At 41.7% G+C, this 24,787-nt stretch overlaps 4 protein-coding genes across 5 annotated transcripts in view; 1 reads left to right on the top strand and 3 right to left on the bottom strand.

Annotated features, from left to right (window-relative positions):
- Positions 1–9: 9 nt before the first annotated feature.
- LOC128742830 (cell division cycle protein 23 homolog) lies at positions 10–1,961 on the bottom strand. The gene is made up of 2 exons (XM_053839308.1): positions 807–1,961; positions 10–737 (listed from the first exon to the last, which is right to left on the bottom strand). Exons 1-2 carry the CDS (start codon positions 1,921–1,923, stop codon positions 10–12), a joined length of 1,845 nt encoding a protein of 614 aa, XP_053695283.1. The 5' UTR covers positions 1,924–1,961.
- Positions 1,962–3,888: 1,927 nt separating this feature from the next.
- On the top strand, positions 3,889–4,829 carry LOC128742942 (heat shock factor-binding protein 1). 2 transcript variants are annotated; one of them, XM_053839442.1, is made up of 3 exons: positions 3,889–4,269; positions 4,334–4,521; positions 4,599–4,829. In XM_053839442.1, the coding sequence occupies exons 1-2, from the start codon at positions 4,171–4,173 to the stop codon at positions 4,487–4,489; spliced, it is 255 nt and encodes an 84-aa protein (XP_053695417.1). In that variant the 5' UTR covers positions 3,889–4,170; the 3' UTR covers positions 4,490–4,521; positions 4,599–4,829. The 2 variants fall into 2 exon arrangements, with proteins under 2 accessions (XP_053695417.1, XP_053695416.1); XM_053839441.1 differs by having other exon boundaries at positions 4,334–4,829.
- A 154-nt stretch (positions 4,830–4,983) lies between these two features.
- Positions 4,984–10,312, bottom strand: LOC128740551 (CBY1-interacting BAR domain-containing protein homolog). The gene is made up of 4 exons (XM_053836098.1): positions 9,647–10,312; positions 5,606–5,638; positions 5,237–5,536; positions 4,984–5,181 (listed from the first exon to the last, which is right to left on the bottom strand). Exons 1-4 carry the CDS (start codon positions 10,310–10,312, stop codon positions 4,984–4,986), a joined length of 1,197 nt encoding a protein of 398 aa, XP_053692073.1.
- An 8,680-nt stretch (positions 10,313–18,992) lies between these two features.
- LOC128743829 (ras-related and estrogen-regulated growth inhibitor-like protein) overlaps positions 18,993–24,787 on the bottom strand; it is a 45,501-nt gene continuing 39,706 nt past the window's right edge. The window contains exons 4-5 of the mRNA XM_053840508.1: positions 19,213–19,381; positions 18,993–19,135 (exon numbers count right to left, since the gene is read on the bottom strand). Coding sequence (XP_053696483.1) covers positions 18,993–19,135; positions 19,213–19,381 — 312 coding nt within the window. The remainder of the gene's footprint in view (positions 19,136–19,212; positions 19,382–24,787) is intronic.

Here is a 24,787-nt window from a genome sequence, read left to right on the forward strand (position 1 = left end):
TTATCCATTTTATTCATTTGATCCATCTTCCATAATAATGGACAACGACGAGTTCTCCAGTTCTGCTGCTTGCTCCAGTTGTAGCTCGTCTTGGGTAAACACGGAAATATCATCTTGCGTAAACACAAGATCCACCATTCTGCTTACGTTGCTTTCATCCATTTCTACCTCTTCCAAGTCAATTTCGGAAATCTTCGCCTTACCGGTGGCCGCTGAGCCAGATCTTGCCGCAGCAGCAGCAGCCTTTAGCGATCGTTTGTTAGCAATTGTTTTCAAAAGTGCTTCCGCTTCCCGTTTCGTTTCCTCATGTTCCAGACATTTGTACGCAAAATGCGAGGCTTTATCGAATTGTTCATTCTTTTCGTAGAAATTGCCCAGCGTCATGTAGGCGTGACAAAGAGAGCTTTTATCTGCGACTGTTTTCTCGTCCGAGCAAAATCTCAGCAGGGCAGGAATGGCTTTATCGATTTCATCCTGCTTTTCGTACAACCGAGCCAGATTGTAGAGCGCAACTCCTTCGATATCGCCAACGTTGTATGCCTTTTGGTAACATTTCAGCGCGTTAGCGGGTTTGTCCAGTTTTTCATAGGTTTCTCCCAGAGCAACCAACATGCGACTATCGTAAGGACGCAACTGCTGAGCTGCTTTGTAGTAATGTAAGCTATAGAATGGCATCTTGAGAATTTCGTACGCTTGTCCAAGACCGTACCAGGCTCGGAAATCTCTTCTATTTACCTCTAAAAAATAAAAAAACAACAGAAAATTGTTATTACGTTAAATATAAGAGCATTGTTTCCACCACTCACCCACTGCTTGACGGTAACTCTGAATAGCGGCATTAGTATTCTTCATCTCCATAAATTCATGACCCATCAGTGTCCAAGCAGACAGGTATCTTGGGTTCAGTTTCAGTGCTCTCTGAAAATATACCACCGCCTTGTGATGATCCGCGCGGATACTATAATAATTGCCCACGACACAGCACGTTTCCGAGCTGTACTTGTTTATGTCCACTGCCTTATGAGCCAGGTGTGCCATTTCGGTTTTCATATCTTTCACAAACAGCAGATTTGAGTACGAATCCAAGTTGTCCAACCGAAACGGATCCACTTCGTGCAGGTGCTGAAATATCTCAATCGATTTGTCCACATCTCGCTTGTTGGAATACGCTATTGCTAGTTGAGTCGGAATAAAAATACATTTTCCGAATCCTGCCAATTGCAAATTTTCAAATATTTTGATCCCTTCATCGTTCAGAAAGAGCTCAATATTCGTGTAACCAACGAAGATCTGCTTCATCCAATGATTGGGCAAGTTTAAATTTTGAAGCATATTTTTGTCCGTAACCAACGGAGCAAGCTCCAACCATGCACCCCACATCGTCGGAGCAGCGGCTATAGCTTCAACGAAAATCTGTACCGCCATTTGATTCAAATCGAGCTTTTTCAAAATAACCCCATACAAGTACAGACAGTATCCATCCAGCTTCCGTTGTCCGTGGTCCGTTCGTAAAGACGTCAACAGCTCGGAGAAATCCTTCACATGACTGTTTGAATTTACAATCGAATTATCGCTCATGTTGTCCAACCGCTTCTTCTCCTTGGACTGATAGGTGGCATAAATGTGCAGAAATTTGGGAACCGGCGAACTGCAGCTGCTCGTAAAGTAAGCCGACCGGTCGTATTCTCGCATATCGAAATAACTCTTTGCCAGCACATAATTGTCGTACTCTTCTTCGGCGATGCCGTTGTGCAGGTTTTCGAACGATTTCCCGGTAAAGTTCGCCTGCACATCCGACAAACCGTGATTCAGTTCGGACAGCCATTTAGCGCTTTGTATCAGCCCTCGCTTGTTGCACTCAACAATACCCAGAATCAGATCATGTTTCACTTCTTTTAGATTTACTGAGAATGTTTCGTCCATTCTAGCTACTTTTTACCGGGTATTATCAACAAAAAAACTAAAACGAAAAATTGAACAACTGGATTTTTGTTGACAAACAAAAATTGAAATTGAAAGGTGCTTTTAAGCGTTACGTTTGTTATGTTTTCCATGAAATTTTTATCATTTTTCTCTTTTACACGGTCAGTATTTTTTAACCTAATTGAAGCAAAAGTTTTTTTTTTGTAGTACGGGGAACAGAGTCTGGGAGTCACATTGCGATTCTCGTTTCGTGTGATTTTGGTTCGTTTCGACCACGTTAAACAAATGGGCGAAACGAACCAAAATCACTCGAAACGAGAATCGCAATGTCACCCCTGTTCATAACAAACTATGATCAACAAAATTTCTATAATAAATACGTTTATTTTATTGCGGAGGCTTCTTAAGGCCCAGACACGCATACGCATACGGATTTTACTACGTTCCGGCAATTTGACAATTTTTTTTCATGGGATTTCTGTCAAATATCCGCAACGTAGTAAAAGCCATATGCATTGTGTCTTGGCCTTTAGAGTTCCACGTGAAACTTATTAGCGGTTTTTTTTCTGCATCTCTCTTAAGTAACGCGTTGAAAAGTTAATTTTTTCCCTTTTTTCCTTATCTTTTCTAGGCTTTCAAATTTATTTATCCACCTTTTCGCGCGCTTAACTAGTGGGTACACTTTTTGAAAATGTTTATTTGCTTTTGTCAACTCCGCTGACGTACGCTTGATATTTCTACAACAATGACGAATGGAAATATCAATTTGACCTGAATGAAGTTGGCAAAAGCTTGCTAAAATTTTCCGAAAGTTGTACCCACTAGCCGCACGCGAAAAGGTGGATAGTCCACGCGTTCGTGAGTACACGTGTGAACCTTCTATGTTCAAGGTTCATTTTTCCGGTTTGTTGTCTCATTGTCACTTTGTCAGTTTCATACAGAATGGCATCATATGAAAAATAGGATGGATTTGGGATTCATTAAACTCTTGTACAATCAGACACTTGCTAATACCGTCAAAAGAGCAAAGAGCAAACTCGAATCAAACTGTGCAGTTTCAGTGCTGGAAAAAATCACTATTGAAACTCAAAATGATTGATTTTGAGTCAATGCAATATGCAAAGCTCTTTTTTCCAGTAGGAATATGAATATCATTGGAATAAAAAGTCATTGATAAACCAAGCCACTGAGTTTCGATGTTGCTGTATATTCGTTTCGAAAAATTCATAATGCGCTACAAAAAAGTCAGAGCTGAATATCATTTTCAGGTCCATTGCAGTGAATATGAATATCAGTTTTAGCACCTTGCACTGAATATTTATATTCTAGTGGATTGGGACGCAACAGATTGCAGTAGGCTTTGTGATGACAATTTACTTTAAAGTTGAGATAACTGTTCGTGCGGTTTGCGTTGAAATCAAACGTTTATGGTGAAAACAACGCTTAGTGAAAATATCAACACCTCGAGATGTAACTGACATTTTTGTTACTGAGTATCATTTTTCTTTTCGAATTCGTTGATAGTGATATTTGATATTCAGTTGGAAGATGGAATAATGATTATCTGTTCCAATAATATCGTGATTAGATATTGAAATTGATTTTCATGCTGATAAATATCAGCTACATAGGGAGCGAGTTGATATTCAATTTTATGAGTATCAACTGATAATTTTAAGCAGCATATTGTGTACAATAAGTGAGAAAACAGCGAGCTTGTTGCCCAATTCGTATTAAAATCAAGGTAATCTTTTTGTATTTACACAAGCGACCTAAAATTGGTCGAATAATTCGAATTCATGGTTTTTATGATTATTGGCTGTTTCTTGAGTAAACATAAAACATTATTTTCAAGTTTCGAGCAGTTTGTTTTCCCTTTTTTCTGGCATCTCTGCTGGTTATTGATTTTTCTATATTTTGACGTTTCCACCGTTTATCCTTCCATTCCACTTTCACGATCTAGCAACGTCCCACCAACCACCCACAAACCAAACTATTGGGTAGTAATATTTAATTCGGTGTTACCCGTCTTCTGTGTCTCACTAACTGCATTTAACAAGACAAAGGGTAACGTAAAATAGTGCTGTACCTATACCTGGTGTTTTATTCGCGAAGTTCGCCGCCGAAGTTGGGTGTTGTCATTTGTCTGCGCGTCTGCAAATAGTGAGAATCGATAGCTTCTCGAAGTTTTTTGCTCTATACGTGTTATTTAAAAGCCTAACCATTGAGCGTCAAAAGTCCTTCGACATGGCCGAGCTCAAGTCGGAGCTCGACAGTGACGCCGATCAACACTACTCCCTGGGTAGCAATGCTGATCCCAAGAATATGCAGGAACTGACGATCTACGTAAGTACCTATAATTAGGTAGTAAGGTATATTTGGCACCATCAAAAATGCTGTTTCATTCTAGGTCCAAAGCTTACTTCAAAATGTACAGGACAAGTTCCAGACGATGTCGGATCAGATAATTTCCCGCATCGATGATATGGGTAATAGGATAGACGATCTGGAAAAGAGCATTGGTGATTTGATGCAACAAGCCGGTGTTGAAGGTGCCGAAAAGTAATGAATTCGCACGACAGCTAATGGCTGCAGCATGTAAGCATTTTCGTATAGTTATTTTATTTTTTTCTGGTGAAACATTCCAGAAATACCTAATCATTGATTATATTTAGTTCTAAGATGCTTCTGGGGTTACGATTCTCAAAAATTGCCTAAAATCATATTGAACAAACCAAATACATGCACCGAAAGGAATTCTTAGTCGGCATAACCAGTCGAAACGAATCGATGCGAAAACAGCTGTATCGATTTAACATCCGCATTTTTATTACATTTTTAACGACACTGGTATAAATGAAGTAAACGTAAAAATCAAATACAACAGATCAGGCTATCCTATCAGGACAAAGTCATAGCTTCATGTTCCGAACAATTCCATTGATCGATTTAATAAAGTATGTTGTCATGGGGCTCTGATTATTCATCAGTGGATTGGGAAATTCTTGCAAGTTCTGTGAAAGATATCAGTTTATACTACTGTCGTACAACAGTCGTTTGTTAATTGTAATCTTTGAGCTTAACAACAGTAATTTTTCGATCGACCTTAGTATCTATTTTACCAATCTTTTGGCGCTGCGACGGTCTTATCTCCTGTTCATCCGAATCCGTACCGGAGTCTGTATCATCATCGCTGTCACTGTCTGTTGTGGATGATTTTGATTCATCATCATCGGAAAGTTTGTGTTTCATTGCGTCCTATTATGTAAATAAGTTTTAACAAAATACTTTTAATTTGTAGAAAATAACTTACCAAAGCTTCAGTTGATCGTTGCTTTGAAGCAGCAATTTCATTGCTTTTCCGTTTAGCACCACCAGCTGCTAGCTGCTGTTCGTGTTGCTGTTGAAGATCTTCGGAAGCGATAGTCCCTTCGGTGGGTTTTTCCTGTTCTTGAGATGAATTCAGCGACGTTGAACTTAAACTTTTATTTCTACGGTTTCCACTTGAGGCTGCAGCGAACATCGAGCTCAGAGCGCCCATCGATTGCGATTTGATTCGTTGCAGAAAGTACCGCTCGGATAGTTCATCTTGCTGCAGAAATTTCTTGAATTGCTGAAATTAATTGAATACAGAAAACATTAAGTGATTATAATGAACACTCTCATTGAAACTGCACGTTACCCTATTTTGTCGTTTAATTTCTTTGTGAACTCCCTTATGAGCAGCGATTCCAGAAGAGATAAAAATAAGAACATTTTTCATATCAAAAATAGTTGTTAGTTTTACTGAATACCTATTACCATTTTGAATTGATTGATAATAAACTATCGTAAATTCCTAATATTATTTGTTGTTTAGTTGGCAAACTACTTTATTGACGCCCAGTTGAGATTAGCTTTCAAGAACAAGTAGACTGCAGCAAGTATTAATTATGTTTACTATACTACTGAGCCGTGTTACGCAACCTCCTTGTTTGGCAAGTCTTTAATAACGTGATTCGTCCATCGGACTCGGTCTGTGGTAACTGGTCACCAGTTCGGTCGGTACCTAGTGCTCGCCATCGCCAGATCACACTTCTCCTGGTCTTGACACCCCGCTCGCTGTGCCCTCTTCGTCTTGTTCCTTCCAGATTCAATGCGAAAACCATTTTTGTAGGATAATTATCCGGCATTCTAGCAACATGTGCGTACCTACTTTCTAAATACTGGGTTTGCCATAGAAACGCGCGAGTTCCTGGCTCATTCTTCGTCTCCATACACCGTTCTTTTGAACGCCGCCAAAGATGGTTCATGGCACCCACCGTTCTAAAACTCCGAGTGTTCGCAGGTCCTCTTCTCACGGCTGGTATTGTTATCCTCTGTTGCCAGTGAGCCGAGGTATCACCAATTCGTCGACCGCCTCAAACTCATCTCCGTCGATTACCACGGTACTGGCTAAGCGAAGAGCGAACCCTGACGTGTTCGGGACCACCCGTCAGTATATACTTCGTTTTAGACGTATTTATCTTCAACCCAATCTTCTCTACTTCGCCTTCGCCGCCGATCGCCGCTACTGTGTTACCTATTTCCGAAATTCTAAAATCTCTCATGCTTTTAGTTTTTGAGTAAACATGTAATTTCGTATGTTATGTGGTTGATATTTTATGCTCTATTCGAATTTATGATCATTTAAACGAAAAACCACAAAGTTAGTGATTTACGAGACCCTCCCCCGTATATAACGTATATGAGTCAGGTAACAGTAGTCTTATAATACCTTCAAGCGCAATGTTGAATAGCAGGCAGGAAAGATCATCTCCTTTTCGAAGTCCCCGGCGAGATTTGAATGGGTCCGAAAATCAACCGAAATACAGCACTCAATCCCATCCATCGTAGCCATGATAAGCCTGGTAAGCCTACCCGGAAAGTCATTTTCATTCAGAGTTTTCCTTAGCTCTTGTCGGTTTACACTATCATATGCAGCTTTGAAATCGATGAACAGGCGATGCGTGAGGACTCGCAATTCGCAGCACTTCTGGAGCATCTACCGCAGGTTGAAGATTTGGTCCGTTGTAGACCGATCCTTCATGAAGCCGGCCTAATAACTTCCCACAAATCTATTGGCTATTGACGATAGTCGATGGAACTTGTAGGTAGCTTAGCGCCTTTTGCTGTAGATAGGGCAAATAACTTCGAAGAGCTGGAAACCTCCAGTATTCGTTCCATATCTTCCAAATCTTGACCCTTGACCCTTGACTTCCAAATCAATACCCGAGTTCCACGCACTCCTCCCCCTGGCGGCGCTTCTTATCCTAGAAGATTCAGGTTTGCTGCCTACGCTTGTGTCTGTATCGCTCCACATTCTGACGGATGGTTCTACGCAGCACTAGCACCCGCGCTGCGTTCTTTTCATCCAATATCTGGTGGCATTCCTTGTTCTCCGTTATACTGTTAATGGCTGTTTTTTATGGCGATCCGACAGTCCTCAAGAGGGGTTTCTTTCAGCATACATTCTTTCGGCAGCGCAGGTTCGAGTGATAACACGTAGTTTTCGGCGACATCCGGTTACTTTAGTCGCGTTTCACGTTAGATCTATCAAAAGGTGGTTGATTTGAAATTCCGTTTAGTTGGGCGATATCCGCATGTATCGATGCTGGTTCTTATGCTGGAAATGGTACTTAGGTTTCAGCTCGTTTTTGTTCGTTTGTGGGTATGCGCTGAACCCTCCGATCACCATTCTCCTCCTGGCAAGCCTAAGCATTCGCCTCGATTCTACATTCCGATTGGGCCCGTTCCGATCAGAAACATCCCGATCGACGCGTGTTATAGCATACCTTGTATTCTGATCGAAACGAAATTTCTGATAGGATCCTAGTTCGGTCGGTATGTAGAATAGAGGCGATTATAGACCCCGATGATAGTTTTGACATCATACCTTAGGCAGCAGTTGTATTCGCGCTCCAACTGCGCGTAAAATTCCACTTTGTTATCATCGGTAATTTTAAGGAGTAGCCGTGTACGTTAATTATGCTAATATTAAAGAATAGGCCCTTAATTCTTAATCTGCTCATTTGGGGTTTTTCACCCATCAGCTCTGGTAGATAGTATAAACATCATTATATGTGGGTACCATCGTTCCTTTTCAGCATACCTCCTGTAGCGCTACGATTTCGAACTTGCGACTCTTCATTTCAGACATGAGTACTTCCGAGAGAATTTAGAGACCGACAGTTCCATGTTCCAAATTTCCAATCGTTAGCCCTTTTTCATCGCTTGGGTCTTTGCTTATTGTTCCAATGCGAATTATCACTTATGTCGTTCATTGCTTGTTTTTTTGTGAAGTTGGCTTGCAAGGCCCGCGACCAACTCTACTGTAATCGCCGGAGAAGCAACGTAGCTCGAAACAGTTCTCCTTCTTGCCTGTCAGTATACGACCTTGGTTTCCATTTCTACCCGGTAGGTTACACGATCTTCACCAAGGTACCACGAGTCACGTACATCCAATGTAAAAGTGAGACATTCTCTGCAATGTCAGGCTCTTTTGATTACCACAGCGAAATCAACGCATTTCAACGCAAGATATCTTATGGATTAGTTAGCAACCCAATAAATCATAAATCGTATATCAATATATGAAAATCATCTTAAATGTCTCTAAACAAAGTCGCAAACAAAGCTTATTAAATCACACCCTAGATTATATTCAATCGTATAAATCATGACAACTGATTCACGTATGCTTTCATCGCAGAGTTGTATAGCATTGTGGAACTAATCATTGACTAATCTCACGTTTTTAGTCTTGACCTTGAAATGCGGTCATACATATATATTAATATTTTTTGAAACGGTGGTTCTACAATTGATGACAATTGATATACAATAATACAATTATACAATTGACGATACACTTGACGTTTCAAAAATATTAATATATATGTATGACCGCATTTCAAGGTCAAGACTAAAAACATGAGATTAGTCTATTTCATAGGAACGGGGCTTTTCCCCGCAAACCCGCGCTGTGAATCGCGGCTAACACGCTGACAGACGAACAACGTCACGTGTAGTACCTTGCAAGTCGTAAGGGCCTGCATAGTGTCGTCATCCTGCCAGTAAAAACAAGTTAGATTTAAACTTCTCGGTCGGAGGTTATCTACAGTAGACGCAGGAAGAGGCGCAATTTGTGTCTAAAACCCAACCAGACGCGTCGCTATCTTAATGAGTGAGTTTTGCAGTCTCCTTTTGTCCAACGCCTCTATGCTTCAAATATGGTACCCTATATCGCCTCCAAAATAGTACGCATATGCTTGTTTTGTGCAATTAATATAATATTAATATGTTAGTACATATTTCTCATTTGTTACTTTGATATACGTACGAATATGTTAGCTCGGAACTGCATCTGTATCTCCGTAATAAGTTCAAGAAAGCAGAGACGAAAAAAATCTCTGATTGTTAAACTAAGCCTTTTGAAAAATTAGATGAGAATTTTATTGTGATACACTAAGCAGTCATATCTTTTCAACGAAAGTAGTTAATAGAGGATAAATCAGTTCAGCCAGCTCCAAGTAAAGGCAACTAAAAAGAAACTGCATACACCCACAAACATTGCTCAGTTCTTGGAAACTTTGTTATAGTATAACATAGGTAAAAATATAAGGTACCTTGTAAAACATCCATTACCCTAAATATTTTCTTAATATTGCGGCTAGATTTTTGTTACGTAAACAACCTAGCTTACCTGGTAGTCTCGATTCTCATCAATATCCGAAATATCTTGATAAGTCGCAGACAACACCTCAATAGCATTGGTGTGAAATTTCAGCTCAATCATCACAAAATCCATCAGCAAATTTTTCAAATCCACCAATTTCTGCTTCTCGAACCGGCCGACAATTTCCTCCATTTCTTTAAGGTTTTTCGAAAGCTCCAGATTGGATTTGATCAGTTCGGCATCCTTGGCCGTCTTCTTACCCCGGACGTTTCGCAACCTAGCTTGATCCAGCTGCTTTCTCTTAGCCAGCTCCTTATCCCTCGACAGGATCGCATCCTTCACACTTTCTTTGCAATGTTTGCAAACTATTTCATATTGAGAAAGCTCCGAAACGATGCGGTTTTCCAACCGCTTCACCTCCGCATCTTGGAAGTCTCCTATCAGCGTTATTGCCTTAGACAAACTGGATAGTCCATTAGCCAGTGATTTGTTGTACTTTTCCGTCTCGGAGTAATCCTGCGTGATATGGGCCAATTCATCGGACTTGTCCCGTAGCCGTGCTACCTTTCTAGTAAACTCGGCGAATGCTCCGCACAGGTCACTGAAATGTTTTTCCACTGCATTGATCCGTTCCAGGATGAACTTGGATTGTTCCTCGCACAGGATTGTGCCGGTGTTGGCACTACGTAGCATATTTACTGCTAATAACTGCGTTGAGAGACAACTTTTTAATATTGATAACAATATTCGTCGAAATGAATTATATTTGTAGTTCTTGTAAAACCTCGTAACTGTTTGTGCATAACTGTTGCCTAGCAACGGTCCATATGATTTATGTTACCAGCTGTTACCGTCTGTTACCATAAACTATTGCAATACATTAGCATTTTACCCAGTAAATATGCAACATCAAACAACGGAGCATGTAAAACTGTCCAGTTTTTTTTATTCCAATTTACATTGTATCGTTATAAACACCACCGAGCATTACGAGGCATTTTATTCAGTTGAATAATCTGTTCACGCTTTCCTTCTTCAGTTATGAATGCTCCGAGTGCACAACCACAACACAGGCAGTTAGACCTTTGGAGCATTTTTGTTGCGTTGAGTAATCTTTTCATATCCTTGCCGTTCGAAGTTACAAGCGCTTACAGGAGAAAATCACAGCAGGTGGCTTTCCGGGGAAAAGGCATGCCTAGGTAGACATGCTCTGCAAGCGCGGAATGGAACCCATGGAACTAAAGGTTGCAGTTCGGTATGCTGTCGTCGCAAATTTACTCTTATGTTCTATGAAATAATCCTTCCTCTGAAAGAATGAAAGAAAAACAATAGCACCATTCAACCAACGTCTGCTATTTATCGGTGGAAAAAGCTAACAGCGTAAAAATTAGATATAAAATCATTCAATGAATTAAATTAAAACATAGTTATTATTTAAAAGTTTTTTTCGCATTGATTCAACCTATAGAGGGTTAAGAAAATTGAAAAATGGATATGGATTAGTTTTCTTGCATGTTTTACCGAGAAAAATATAATACAAATTATGTTAACGACATTAACAACTGTGTCACTGTGTCGTAGTACCTGACCTTTACCATGTTGTGCTGCGCGCTCTCTACGGGTGTGTGCATTGCTGGTGATGAATTGACAGGGACCAATATTTTATTTAAACGCAATGCTATTGACACATTGCATATGCTTATGGTTAGTTCTCGAGCTGTTACTGCATATTAGCGTATTTTGTTGTCATATGACACAACAGAAAAAAGTTTCAGCTTCTTAGGTATTATTAGGGTCACCGTCGTTACCACATGTACCCTTTCCTGCTTGTAAAAGTGTACTTTTGTTTAAAGGATGAAAATGTATTTTACATAAATTGTGGAGCGTGCAGGTAATATCGTTGGAACGAGATTCTCAAGATAAACTGTTATTTTCCTTTGCTCTTTCTGTCCACTTGTGTTTCATGTGTTTCCTCAGCTTCACCTTCGGTCAAACCAAAAAAGTTTCCATAGGACGAATCTGTGGACATCCAAGCAACAATTTGGGTTTTATTACACTCTTATGATGGCATTTAAGACCAAAATTGGTCATGAAAAACACAATAAGAGTACAATAAAACACACATTGTTGCTTGGGTAGCTTGGTGGGTTCATGTCTTTTGGTGCACCTGTAAAGTTGAAGATGATATGAACCTTTCGCGCATCCTTAGGAGCGGCTTACAACACCGTTTGATCAGGAGCGGACGGCTGAATTAAGAATTTTGTTGTTGTTGTTGTGTAGGGCACCTAAGATGACAGCCCCCTTACAAGACTTTACTTTAGTTACAGGCGTGATTCTAGTAAGGCAACCTACTCAAATCAAACTACTTCGGACATTCAAACAAATACGGATCGGAATCTTCGGCAACGACATAAGTAAAGAAACAAGGACGACGGCTGGAAACTACGGCTGAATGTCGCAGGTGACAACAGGGTGTTGTTCGAACAACTTGAGCCCCACAAACTCGGCACCGTAGCTCTGCTGGAAATCTGTCGCAAAGGAAAGAAGGTTTGGAACATACGCGGCGGAAAGGCCCAATGCTACCAGATCGGGTGCACTACCAACTAACTGCGAATGGTCTTTGTAGCGTGGGGCAGAATGCAGGATCGCGCGATAGATTGTAAGGCTGTTGGCGCGAGGATGTGTTTGTAGAGGATAAAGGGGCGTTTCTTCAACCATAACGTCATCAACATGCACTACCCATACGAAGGGAGATCCAACGATGAGAATGAAGCGTTCTACGTGTGGCGTGGAGGCAACGTACGACAGCTGTTCGCCATGAGCTATCAAGATCGTCATCGGGGATATGAACGCCCAGGTCAGTAGGAAAGAATTGTATAGAATGGTGATACGAGCGCGTAGCCTGCACACCAACACGAACGATAACGGCCAACGATGTGTAAACTTCACAGGTTCCCGAGGCCTGGTGATCCGAAGCACCTTCTTCCCACGCAAAGATATTCACAAAGCCACTTAGAGATCACCTGATCAACGTACAATGAACCAGATTGAGCACATTCTCATAGATAATCGGTTTTTCCCTAACATCACGAAGATATGTTTTTTACGGGGTAAGAATATTGATTCTGACCATCACTTAGTAGCAGTCATGTGCGCTAAAAATTGCCAACCATATACCAGACACGTCAAAAGTATTCTTCTCGGCTAAATATTAGGCAGCTAGATAACTCGATATCTGCCGAGAAGTACGTGCGAACACTAGATAAGGCACTGCCCTCTTCCGAGGAGTTAGGTGCTTCAAAACTCGAAGACAGAATACGTTTTCATCGGGGAAGCCACTACCACGGCACTAGGTTCACAGCCCCGATGTATACGAAATGATTGGTTTTATGGGGAACGCCAGCAAGCGTGGGGAGGAAAAAATGACTTGTAAAAAATATCTGAAATGTATATCTGAAAATTTGGCCTAAGGAGTAAAAAGCGCCAGAAGGAGGACAGATATCGTGAAGAATTAGAACGTCTATTCCGAGCTAATCGTTATGGTTTGGAACGTTGGAACAATTGACAGTGGACCAAATCGAGAATTGCCTTGGAATCCTCACGATGGAGCAGCTAAATGACCTCAACCTAGCCGACGGCATTGTCTTGCCCGCACAACGCCGAAACGATATGAAGAGCAAGTTAGATGACCTCTCCGAGAGCTTCTAGGCGGCAGGTCTCACAGTCAATATAGCAAAAACTAAGTCTAAGGTAGTGAACACTGACAATCCCATCAATTTCACAGTAGCGGGACTACAAGTTGAGCAAGTAGGTTTAACTCAAACGTTAAATCCGTACTGCCTATGCCTGCGAAACGTGTTGCGTCTCAGCGGAGACAACGTAAAAACTGCAGGTATTTATAAATCGGTGCCTGCGATATATCATTCGTGCCTGGTGATCTGACAACTGGATATCCAATGTGAGAAACTTCATCGTCGATGCCATCAACGGCCGATAGCAACAGAAGTTCGTGAACGTCCACACACCTTGAACACTGTCAACGTCGACACACCTTGAAGAAAGTAGCGAACAACATCTGCAGAGAAGCACTCCACAGGAATCCGCAAGGACAGCGTAGAAGAAGCGGACCCAGGCGCTCATGGCGACGCAGCTTAACCAACAACGACATCCGGATTGTAGACAAGAACCTGTCCTGGTGATAGGTAAAAGTCATAGCGGGTAACCGTCAGTAATTGAGATCTCTGAATTCATTGCTTTGTTCTGCCGGACCGGCGAACATGGACACATAAGTGTAGGGAACGTACCGAGTTAGATGAATCAACGTAAAAATAAATCTGATGAAACTGAATTATTTGCTTCAGTGTAACTGAAAGTCTCTCGCATGTGTTGCGATAATTCATCGTACGAACGATGAGGGAAACAGAGTGAAATCAAGAAATCGTTCAATATGAGACTTACGCACAGTGTTGCCACATGTACAGATTTATCTGGAAAAGTACAGATTTTTCCGATTTTTTTGGTACAGATTCTGTACGGTACAGATTACAGATTTTTGTCATAAAGTACAGATGGGTGCAGATTTTTTTGGGTGTCAAAAATTAATTTTTTTCTTTCAGTTTTGTTACTTGAAAACAATAGAGGAGCGCCTCTTGACATGAATGCAAACAAAACAAAACGTGTTTGTCTATAAGGTTATGCACCAATATCATCAAAGAAATCAGTAATTTGCGATTTTTGTATTTTTTAAAGCAAACAAACCAGGTTTCCCTATGTAACAAACCAACTTTGTGGTACAGTTTTTGGTACAGATTTTTGAGAGCAAAAGTACAGATGAAAAAGATTCCAGTACAGATGAATATGTGGCAACACTGCTTACGCATGCTGGGGCATGTTATATTATGCTCTAAACAAAAACTCAGTTTTTATACGAACGTAGACTTTATCGAATGTTGTTGCTCTGTCGTCCGAAAGGTTCGGTTAACAGTGACTAACACTGACGGATACTACAATAAGTAAGTAAGTGATTCCGAGCTAATGAGTTTTACGCGCAAGGTTTAAGAGACAGTGAACCAATCTCGTAAGGGCTTCAGTAGGGACGAAGGAGGGAATTTGATAACAAACGAGCGCGAGTTGATGGACAGGAAGCCGTTCGCCGATGAACACGAAGTAAATCTAGGAATGCCCATGGAAGATAGTAATATCCCAGTACATGATCTTTAATATACGATACATTGCATGGGGAACTCTCGAGTACTTTCCAAACGCGGCGAAAATCAAGACAAGGTGCCGGCGCGGTTTGAGGGGATGATCCGACGAGTGGTCATCGGTAGCCTCTCACCAAAGGTAGCCAACTCCTAGGATCGCATATGACTTCGCTATCATTGCGACGTCGGAGGCAATCTACGCCACACTGAAAGCGAAGTCATTGAGAATTGAGCTAAAAATTAATGGGCCGAATACCAAATAAATAAGTAAAAACAGCTCAAAGGAGACAAACGTGCGCCTCCCATTGACGGTAACCGTCGACGGCGACGAACTAGAAGTGGTAGATGAGTTCGTGTATTTGGGATGCCTGGTAACCGTGGACAAGAACACTAATAAGGAGATCCAGCGGCGCATTCAAGCGGGAAATCGGGCCTACTTTGCCCTTCGCAAAATGCTGCGATCAAGAAGCATTCTACGCCACCGTACGCAGATGTCAAAGTGCAAAGCTCTTATTGGGCCGGTAATTCTTAAATCTTAATCGTCTTGAAGATGTGATGCAACTCATGGAGGACATACGCTCCCTCCGCCATATTCGAGTGGAAGTTACAAAGTGAAGTACAAACTGAAAGCGGAGAGTGGCGAAGGCGTATGAATCACGGCTACAGGCACTGCACGGAGAGATTCCCTTTGTGTGTCTGGCGAAAGTCGGTACCGGATGTTCTCAATAAAGCAAAGCCTAGGTGCTACAATCTGTTATCGAAACTTGACCTTCTGTTTTTATACGACAGACTTCGCAGCCAGCTGTTAGAGTACATGACAATTGCAGGGCCAGTTGCTACGATGCTATTGACTCTAACAGCCTCTCCCAGCCGAGATTCGAATATACGACGACTAGCTTATTAGGCCAGTGTCATACCTCGAAGTCAACTGGGAGGCTATAATGTTCTCAATACTCTGCAGAAATACTAGTCGGTTGTAAAAAGAAAACTGAGAAAGAAGGATAGAAGTACAAGTGTGGTCTCAAGTGGATTTTTTTTCTGAACTTTTCTGGAATATGCGCCGGTTTGTGGTGGGAGATACTGGAGATGTACCGGATTATTGGGGGTGGGGTACGTAAAAAATGATTTTTTTCATCGTTTGTATTCTCTTAAGAAAATTTTTGGAGCAGTAGGTTTTGTGATATTACCAATTAAACAATCCTTATTAATTAAATTTTCTGATTTTTTCTTTTATTTCATTGTCTTATACGATAATTATTTCTAGTAATACGGTGTATATTAGTATTTATAACGCACTTAATTTACCAAAAAATTAGCTTACAACTTACATCTTAATCTCTTTTCTAGGTATTACAATTGATGCTTAGGCTCTCTTTGCTGTAAGTTGTTTATTTTTTCATTTTGTGGGTTGATTACACGAGTGGCTTACTGATTCATGATTAAGATTTGCATAAAGTTGGGTACATGTTTGGTTGGAAACTATTGTTATGGCTTTGGTAACGGATACACTCCATAGTTTTCTGTCGTTAGTTTAAACGCATTTCGAATTTTGGAATAATAAGCAATTGTTTTTCGAACAGATAAAAGATGAAAAGATACCGAAAACTTATCTGATCTTTCAAACAATTACACAGGAAAGATTAATGTTCCGAATTGAATGGAGCTTATCTGTATTCACAGCCATACTTGATATTTAATCGATTTTCGATTTCAGAGAAACGGTTGAAATTTGACGTTGTTCTTATTCGTTAAAGGTTGTATCATCAAGTTGCGTAATCAATGAACTGATTTTTGGCTGCTGTATGTAGATATTTTTATCTTCCAGCTAACCTTTTTCCTAGAATATAGGTAACTTTTGTGTTACATCTAAAATAGGTATTGAGTAAATCAATTTGATTTTTTTAGAAAGAATTTGAACTTTACAAAACATAAAAGGTTAGCTGTCGAAACAAAGACGTAGGCCCATTGTTTTCATTTCATTAATCGTTTCAAAATTCAACGAGCGGAAGAAGTACGTCAAGCAAATTGAAGTGAAAATCCAATAAAAACTCAAATATGAGTTGCTGGTTTCAGTTCGCTCGTAAAACATTAGATTGAAACTGAATGGTGAGGTATTTGCTAGATCTATTTTATTCACCACATTTACCTACGAGAGATACAGTCTTTAAAGCATGACGGAACAGACCAGGCGTCACAGAGTGTTCGATCCTGCTAGTCATGGAAAATGAATGCGGATAATATTGCCATAGAAACGCATAATTCTGCAGATGACAGGTGGAGCCCTGTGAGCGGCTTCGGCAAGTATTTACATACGTCAGCTGACCGCCGTAACGGCAGATCCTCAAACACATAAATCGCAGGTCTAGTATATGGTTTGTTGCATGTTCGTCATTTGTGCATTACCTATAATTAGCCTCATTATAAATAGTAGGATTCATAGCTGTTAAAATTGAAAATGTTCTAATAGATTTTATAACAAATTCAAAGCGTTTAAAATTCCCAGAACCAAAACTCGACGATCTTTGAAAATTTAAATCGCTATACGAAAAAGACCAGATTTTCTATTGTTTATCATTCGCCACACTCTACATTCAATAAGCGTGTCTACAAAATCAAACATTTCATTACTATAAATCCGCTAATCACACTCCCCGGCCGTATAGGGAAAGTAATTCAATCCGCGAAAATCAACAAAGAGTCATTCAATCCTACGTATCTGCGAAAGGGGGAAACTTGGGTCACCAGGGCAAAATTGCATAAAATTACTCGCTGCTTTTAATCTAAAACATCACGAGTGGTTTAGTCTAAGGCACGTGGATGCAATGAAAACATTGTTTTGTGGCATATTGCGCCGGGTTTTTCCGTGATCCCTTTGTTTGATTTTTAGCAGGTTCAATGATAATAGCGGAATCAAAAACCATTCAATTTACTCCCACATTTGTTGGTTTCATTTTGCACAACGAAAAATGAGAGGAAAACTTTCAAATACATTGTCCCTACTCCATTTCACTCTGTATTCATTTTGCCGAAGGATCACATGTCATTAATTTTACAGGAGAGCCACCTTCCTTGGTGTTATCGTCATTGGCATGAGTGGCATCGAGCGTGATGACAGGATGCCAGTTCCGAGCGGAGGGGGTTTTGTCGCCGCCACAAGGGCGGCAACTGTATGGAAATTTTCCACTGCATTCAAAAAGTACCGGTTGAGCCGGCTGGCTTTGAGCTGGATATACCGACACTGTCACACGGCAACTGTGTTTAGTGTCGCTGTTTATTGGTAAAATAAACTAGCATGTGTAGTTGGCAGACAGCACGGTCCTTGCGCTCAACAAGGAGGTGTGTCGGTGCCGGTGCTGGCCGGTCTACTGGCGGCATAACAGCAATCAATTAATCGAAAGATAAACAAAACACAACGCTGGTTCAATAGATATCTAGAGAGTTCAGATGGGTCTTTCCGATACAACCTTTAACTTCTAACGACCACTGCCAATAGTGGACATGCCTAGGAAAATTTCCCCTCTATAATCTACAAAACCTAGGAATGAGGGTTTGATAATTGGGAGAAAGTAAAATTTTCACATCAAAAATTGAGGAGTTTTTTTGCTCTCTCCTGAACTCCTGAATCGAAACGATTATTCGATTATAATTACAAGTGACATATCAAACAATGTTCTTCTAATATCATAAACAGCTAGCTACGGGCCACTTTATCTAAAACAATAAAGTGGCTTCGAACGTTTATAAGAAATTCAGTGATTTCGGTTTCACAGTGCACATTAGATTAGTACCAACGAACTGTTCTGTAAGGGGTTGAGTATGCTTTGGTGTGCGATTAGTGTCTAACGGTAAGTGTGTTGCCGCTTGTCGGCGCTTTATCGAATGCTAAATTTAAATCACATTTCTGTTCATTCCACCGACGACGTTGAACCGGGATCTGTTCGAACGATTTTCGTTCAACCGAATTCCTACACGCCATCAGGCTGACTAATAGATCTACCGTCAGTCAGTCGTTGATGAAACCATGCTATCAATACTCCTCCTGCTGCTGCTGGCTGCTACTAATACCGGTTAGTGGAGCTTCCGTTGAGTACATCGCACCGCGACTTTGACGAGTAAGAATTAGAAAAACAATCAACTTAACTGCTATCTTCGGCCGCTGTCGATGTCGGTCATAGCGATGCCGTCGCGGTAAATGCTTGTCGTCGTTTCATCACCCGAGTTTTGTGCAGTTCCCCTTTGTGACAAGGCACTACTGTGCCCTGGCTGACCGCTGCCGAAGGCTGCCGGGTGCCATTGTTTCCGATGAGAGTACCTGCGAACATACACGAAACATTGGCAGCAATTAGCACTTCTACTCTGTCACACTATGTTAGCATCAATTTCACTTACCGAACATTTTACTGACGGAAAATTTCCTGGGCTTAACCGGCCGGGCGCGGGACTCGATCAGCAGCCGCTCGAATGCTTTGTACAGGGCGGGCGAATTGTCGGCAACGGACACCTCGCAGAAGCCGATCGCGTGCGATGCGGCCAAGGTGGCTCCTTCCGTTTCTTGAACCTGAAACAGGAAGAGAATTTTTGCGTTAGGAGCGGTAGTTTTTTCTATTCAAATATTGTACAGAATAGTGATTGAGCTTGAGAGTGGATGTAAATATACTAAAACGTGAACATTGGAAGCCAGCATATTTCTTTTTATAAATGTTATATCGTGCTGGTACCGAATGGCCGAAACACAAATGGCCGAATCACGAATGGCCGGAATCCAAATGGCCGAATTCCAACAACAGTCACAGAAGGCCGAATCACGAATGGCAGAATCACGAAAGACCGAATCACAAAGGACCGAATCACGAAAGACCGAATTACGAATGGCCGAATCACGAAAGGCCGAATTTTCCCGGAATGCTCAAATCATGTTGTGAGACCTTACACATTTTGAATAAATCTGTTCATCTATTTCTCTCCGCGAATTTGAAACAACCCCCTGAAAAACCTTTAAAATTTTCCCCTCTATTGCCTTTTGTTCCACTCGCAGCTCTGTGATGATCCGCATCATTGATAGGTGAAGGAGAAAAACTTTTCGTAAAATTCTGTACCTTAGTTTCAGAAAAACAAGACATACTCTGCGTCTTATTTTTTATTTTGGTAGAGAGAGTATAGATGGTTGAAGATTCTTTGTTCCCCTAAGCGCGAATTATTTACGTTTATTATAGGGTGCGAGGCCTATTGATCGTGTCAGTACAAATGTTTCTTAGATGATTCAGGGCGAGACAGCCACAGGCCGCGAGTGTGCGCCGGTGACCCACCGTCGGAAGCGCCGGCCACTGCGCGGCGGCTGCCCCTCTGCAGAAACCATTACTATTTAGGTGCATGCATTTTCCTAGGTTTACTGACTAGTAGGGATTATCCCTTAGTTAAGTCCGAACGAGCGGTAGCGAGTAAGGACAGCATATACCCAACACTTGTGCAGGCTGAAGGCCGTTATTATTTTTGGCCGAAAATGACATTCGGCGATTCGGCCATTTGTGATTCGGCCGTTCGTGATTCGGCCATTTGTGTTTCGGCCATTCGTAGGTAATCCGTTATATCAGGGTCTAATAGTTCAGTTTCGGATGCAACAGTGATCAACAAAGGTTTTCGCAATTGATCCGAAGTTGTTAAGTCATAATTTTGTTTGGAAAACAGACATTGATGAAGCCAGCAAGTCATAGGTAAGATGCGTGTCTGACGGATTAAAATAATTTTCTTTCTTTAGTTAAATTTATATGCAAATATTTAGATCAACCTCATCGTGTTTTTGTCTTGACCTTTATAATGAGGTTAGGTAATAAATATTTTTTACGGTAGTTTTTTCAATTGACAGAGGGTACGGTAGAAGAAAGTAACGAAACAAAGGTGTTTATAGTATCCAAACAGAGTGGGACAAGACGTGAAGGAGAAAGAGCGGAAATTTAGGTTAAGGAGGGTCATTGAAGCAACGCTCAATTAAAGACGTGTACCGTTCCGCTTTACCCCCTTTCAGTTTTTATTTTGGATGCATACATTCTCACATGCTAGTCTTTGTTTGGCATCAAATCCGCAAATCAAACGACGACGCTCCCAATCCAATGCACCTGAGTATTCAGCACACATGTGCTGCCTTGGGACGGTCGTGGACGCTCACGGTTCAGCAGTAGCCTTCGGTGGAGGCTAGCAAGCCTTGACAAAATTGAAAATCTGCTCATGTAATCCCGGCAGCATACTTTTTTTGTATGCCAGAAGGGCATTGGGTTAAAAGGCCACTGCGACAGTCTTAAGCCGGCAGTACGCATACACTGCGGGTGATGGCTTTCAAGCGTTGCATCCCCGGATGACCCACCCTTGTGATGTTGAGTGGGACACCCTTTTTGGTGGATGCCGGCAATCACTAGCTTGTCCCCGAACATAATGTAGTTCTGGTGATAATGGAATCACCGCATGTCGTTGTTTTCGGAAGAACTGGATAGGACTTTATAGTTTATTGGACCATGCTGTAACTGAGAAGAAGAGAATTGACGCTACTGGTTGCTTCTCAAATCTTCTGCAAAGTGGTATGTGTCATAAAGAAATCATCGTGTGGTTTAGCGTGTTGGTGGATGAGTCTGGACAACACATCAGCGTTGCCGAACTTGACTTGTCAGTGAAGACGTATTCCATGGAGAAATCGTAGCTGAGCAATGTTAGGGCTCAACTATGGAGCCGGTTGAGGATCACCTCTTTGAACCTGAAAATAAATAGTAGCGATGTACATTTGCAGCCAAAACCTATTTTCAAGAATATATTCGTGAAATTTGGGGACTGCAAAACCTGTCACCTGTGCAGGAAGTATAATCAATATATAGATATAGAAGTGTCGCTGCAGTGTGCATGGTAAACATCACACATGTTCAGCTAATGTATTTACATTATATATGCAAATGTGTGTGTGCCATCAAAAGGGGAATCTCATTGTCAAACTTTGACAACCAGTTTAAAATTTCAATTATGGCTGCCAAGTAATGTGATCGGAAACTTCGCTTGCTTCAAATTTCTGAAAAAATCGGTGCAAAAGGGCGCAGTTGTGGGATTCTATTCATCCGGACGAAAAGAAAAAGAACGTTTAAAACCATTTCACTGGCATAAAAACACAGCGGAGAACGCACTGATGACAGCACCAACCAGCGCACAGATAAAGAACAGATAAATAACAATGAGCAACTTTGACAACGAAGTTCCCGATTCACAGACTTGATACAAATTGTTAGCGTCATGTTTACCACAATGAGTCCTAAAGAAAAACAGCGACACTGGCATTCTATATATATTGATTCTACTGTGCAGGATGACTTATATTTTACTGTCAGGGAAGTTTAGGCTTATTGTTGTGAATCCAGTTGAAGATTCGTCGGTGGATATTATAATCTCCTGTTTCGGGTCGTAATGGATGAGATGGAAAAGTTCGGATGACAAAATATCCATGAATTTGTTAAATGATTACCGGCATTTCGTCGTTTACTTGAACGAATCTTTAAGTAATTCGTTCAACGGACAGCGAAGAGTGCTCATGTTTGGAACGAACTTTCCCTAATTATTTATAGCGCTCAGAAAGGAACGAACCTCGGTGAGGTCTTGTCAGAGTCAGAGTCAGAGCACTTGTGCTCCTGAGCATCCTTGCCTCCGACGACAACATCATCCCAATAGGTACCAAGTAGAGATATTCGGAAGTCCAGTCAGCATGGTATCGATCAGCTGGGATGCGCCTGGTGCAGTTTTTACTCTGGGTAGCAACCTGTTGTATTGATACCGGCCCCACTGGGTATTGGTGGGGGCATTCCTTTTGTAGAAATACAACGGAGAAGTCGATTGTGCTGAACACGGCACAGGCGGTCAGCTTTGAAAAAAATGTTCTGAAGCAGCGAGAACGGCTATTGATGGGACTATAGCCGCTTTTTGGACCCAGTACAGTAATCTTCACATATGCGTATGGTGCCGTTCTCTCATCAACGCTGAGACTGTAACATCGAACTTGAAATTCTTCGCTGTCCTCGGCAAATATGTAGCTGACCTACCTGTATTGTTCGTTGGTTCCTAGACGTCGCAAGCAAAAGCAGTCAGACTTTCGCAGCATCGTTCAGACTCTCCGCATCCTTTGCGAAAAGAGGTCTTCGTAGCGGGCATAGCAAAGGGACACTGATTCTAGGGATCAAACTAAAACTCCTTTATATTACCAGCTAAGCAGTCTAGAATGGGGTCTAGACAGTGTTGGGATGCTGACACTCGTGAGGTCTAATTTTCTCACACACACGTACTCATTCTAACGAACGCGCCGACATTAACGTCCCTTTCGGACTCTCGCTCGTAAGTACTTATTCATGCACTGCGTTTAACTAGCAGCTACGGTCGTCACTCTCGTTCTTCGTTGTAGCCTGAGCTGCTGAAACCGATTACTCGCGAGGGTTTGCACTCCCGCCCGTGAGTATAATCGAGGGCAAAATGAAGAAGAAAAGGAAAAGTAATGCAAAACCTGTATCCCATTGCACCACTATGCCTCACGGGCAGCTGATTGCTCCTGAGTTATTTGACTCGCGAATAAGCTATGCGGGATGACGATGTGAGGATGTGTGTGCGCGAGTGTGTGGGTGCAGAATGTCTGCACTCAGCAACAGTGGCTGTTTGTTTAACGCTTGTGAGTGCGGCGTAAACGTTAAATGCTATGCTTCTCATACTCACTCACGTGAGAGTAGACAACGTTGGCTTCTTGCTCGATTCGCAACATTGGTTCTAGATTTGGCATGACTGGCATTACCTTCGGGAACTCCCCTTCGTCATTACAACCCAGCAGTTGATACTGCATCGCTCTTACTTACTATACTGGGTATAGGCGGGGGACGGGGGGCTCCATAGTCGCAAGGTTATCGAGTCTGCTTTGACAAGCGAGTGGTCGTGGGGTCGAATCTTAGTAGAATCAAGTCATTCGATGTCGTGACTTTAGCATGGGTATTCTCAGGCCCCTCCATTTACACTTCCTTCATGCTGAATTCTATATTTACCCTCTGACGCTTCTTGACAGTGCAAATGTCCCTCCTATAGTTAAGTGTACTGGTCAGAGGTACGAATGAGTCCTCGCCAGGGACGGCTATAATATGGGATAGTACTGGTAGCGAGGAATATGTGGGTAAAGTAGATCAAGCTTGGAAGGAAGGGTAAACCTCAATACACACAAGCACGTATAAAACTTAATAAGCATATCGCTCATTCAATAGCGATTATAGCTAAAAGAAATGCAGTGCAGGTCATACAGCAAACACCCGGGCGATATTACAATAGATCAACTATACTGGTCGCAGTAATGAGTCCACACTTGGAAAAAATAAGCGGGAGAAAATATGAAGAAGAAAAGAAGAAATAAAGCAGAATCTGTATCCATACGTCCTAGAGTGTCGCTGGCGCTTACGAGCTGTCGGCATAGGCTTGCCTCGTGAGCGAGCTGCGCAGGAAGACGCCACGAGGCTGTGCGTTCGTGTAAACGTTTGATGCTATATTTCTAACATGCACTCGCGTAGGAGTGGACATTACTGTTTGCTCCTAAAAATTGAACGATAACGTTCTCTGGTTATATCCCCGTGGGGGACATCGACTGCCGGGTTGATTGGCTCCCGGATTCTGACCTCGCGGTACCTGGAGAGGACGTCGCTAATGCAAATGACTGTGGTTGTCCATTTGGACGCTGATTTTGATCGGGCAAACCGTTTCCCTGATTCAGATTAATAGGCTGCCCCTGATCGTCCATTTTGTTGCAGTTCCGCTCTCTGTTATTCGACGGCTCGTCTTGTGAGAATTCTCGGAAAAAAAACCGAGCTTAGCGCGCATTTTCGTCGCCACTGTCGTAACGTGACGAAGTGAACTACTAAAATACTTTATTTCGCGGAGGGGCACACTAAAACTAATTGATGACATTACAACCTGA

The sequence above is a fragment of the Sabethes cyaneus genome, chromosome 3, assembly GCF_943734655.1.
Source record: "Sabethes cyaneus chromosome 3, idSabCyanKW18_F2, whole genome shotgun sequence".
Taxonomy (NCBI): domain Eukaryota; kingdom Metazoa; phylum Arthropoda; class Insecta; order Diptera; family Culicidae; genus Sabethes; species Sabethes cyaneus.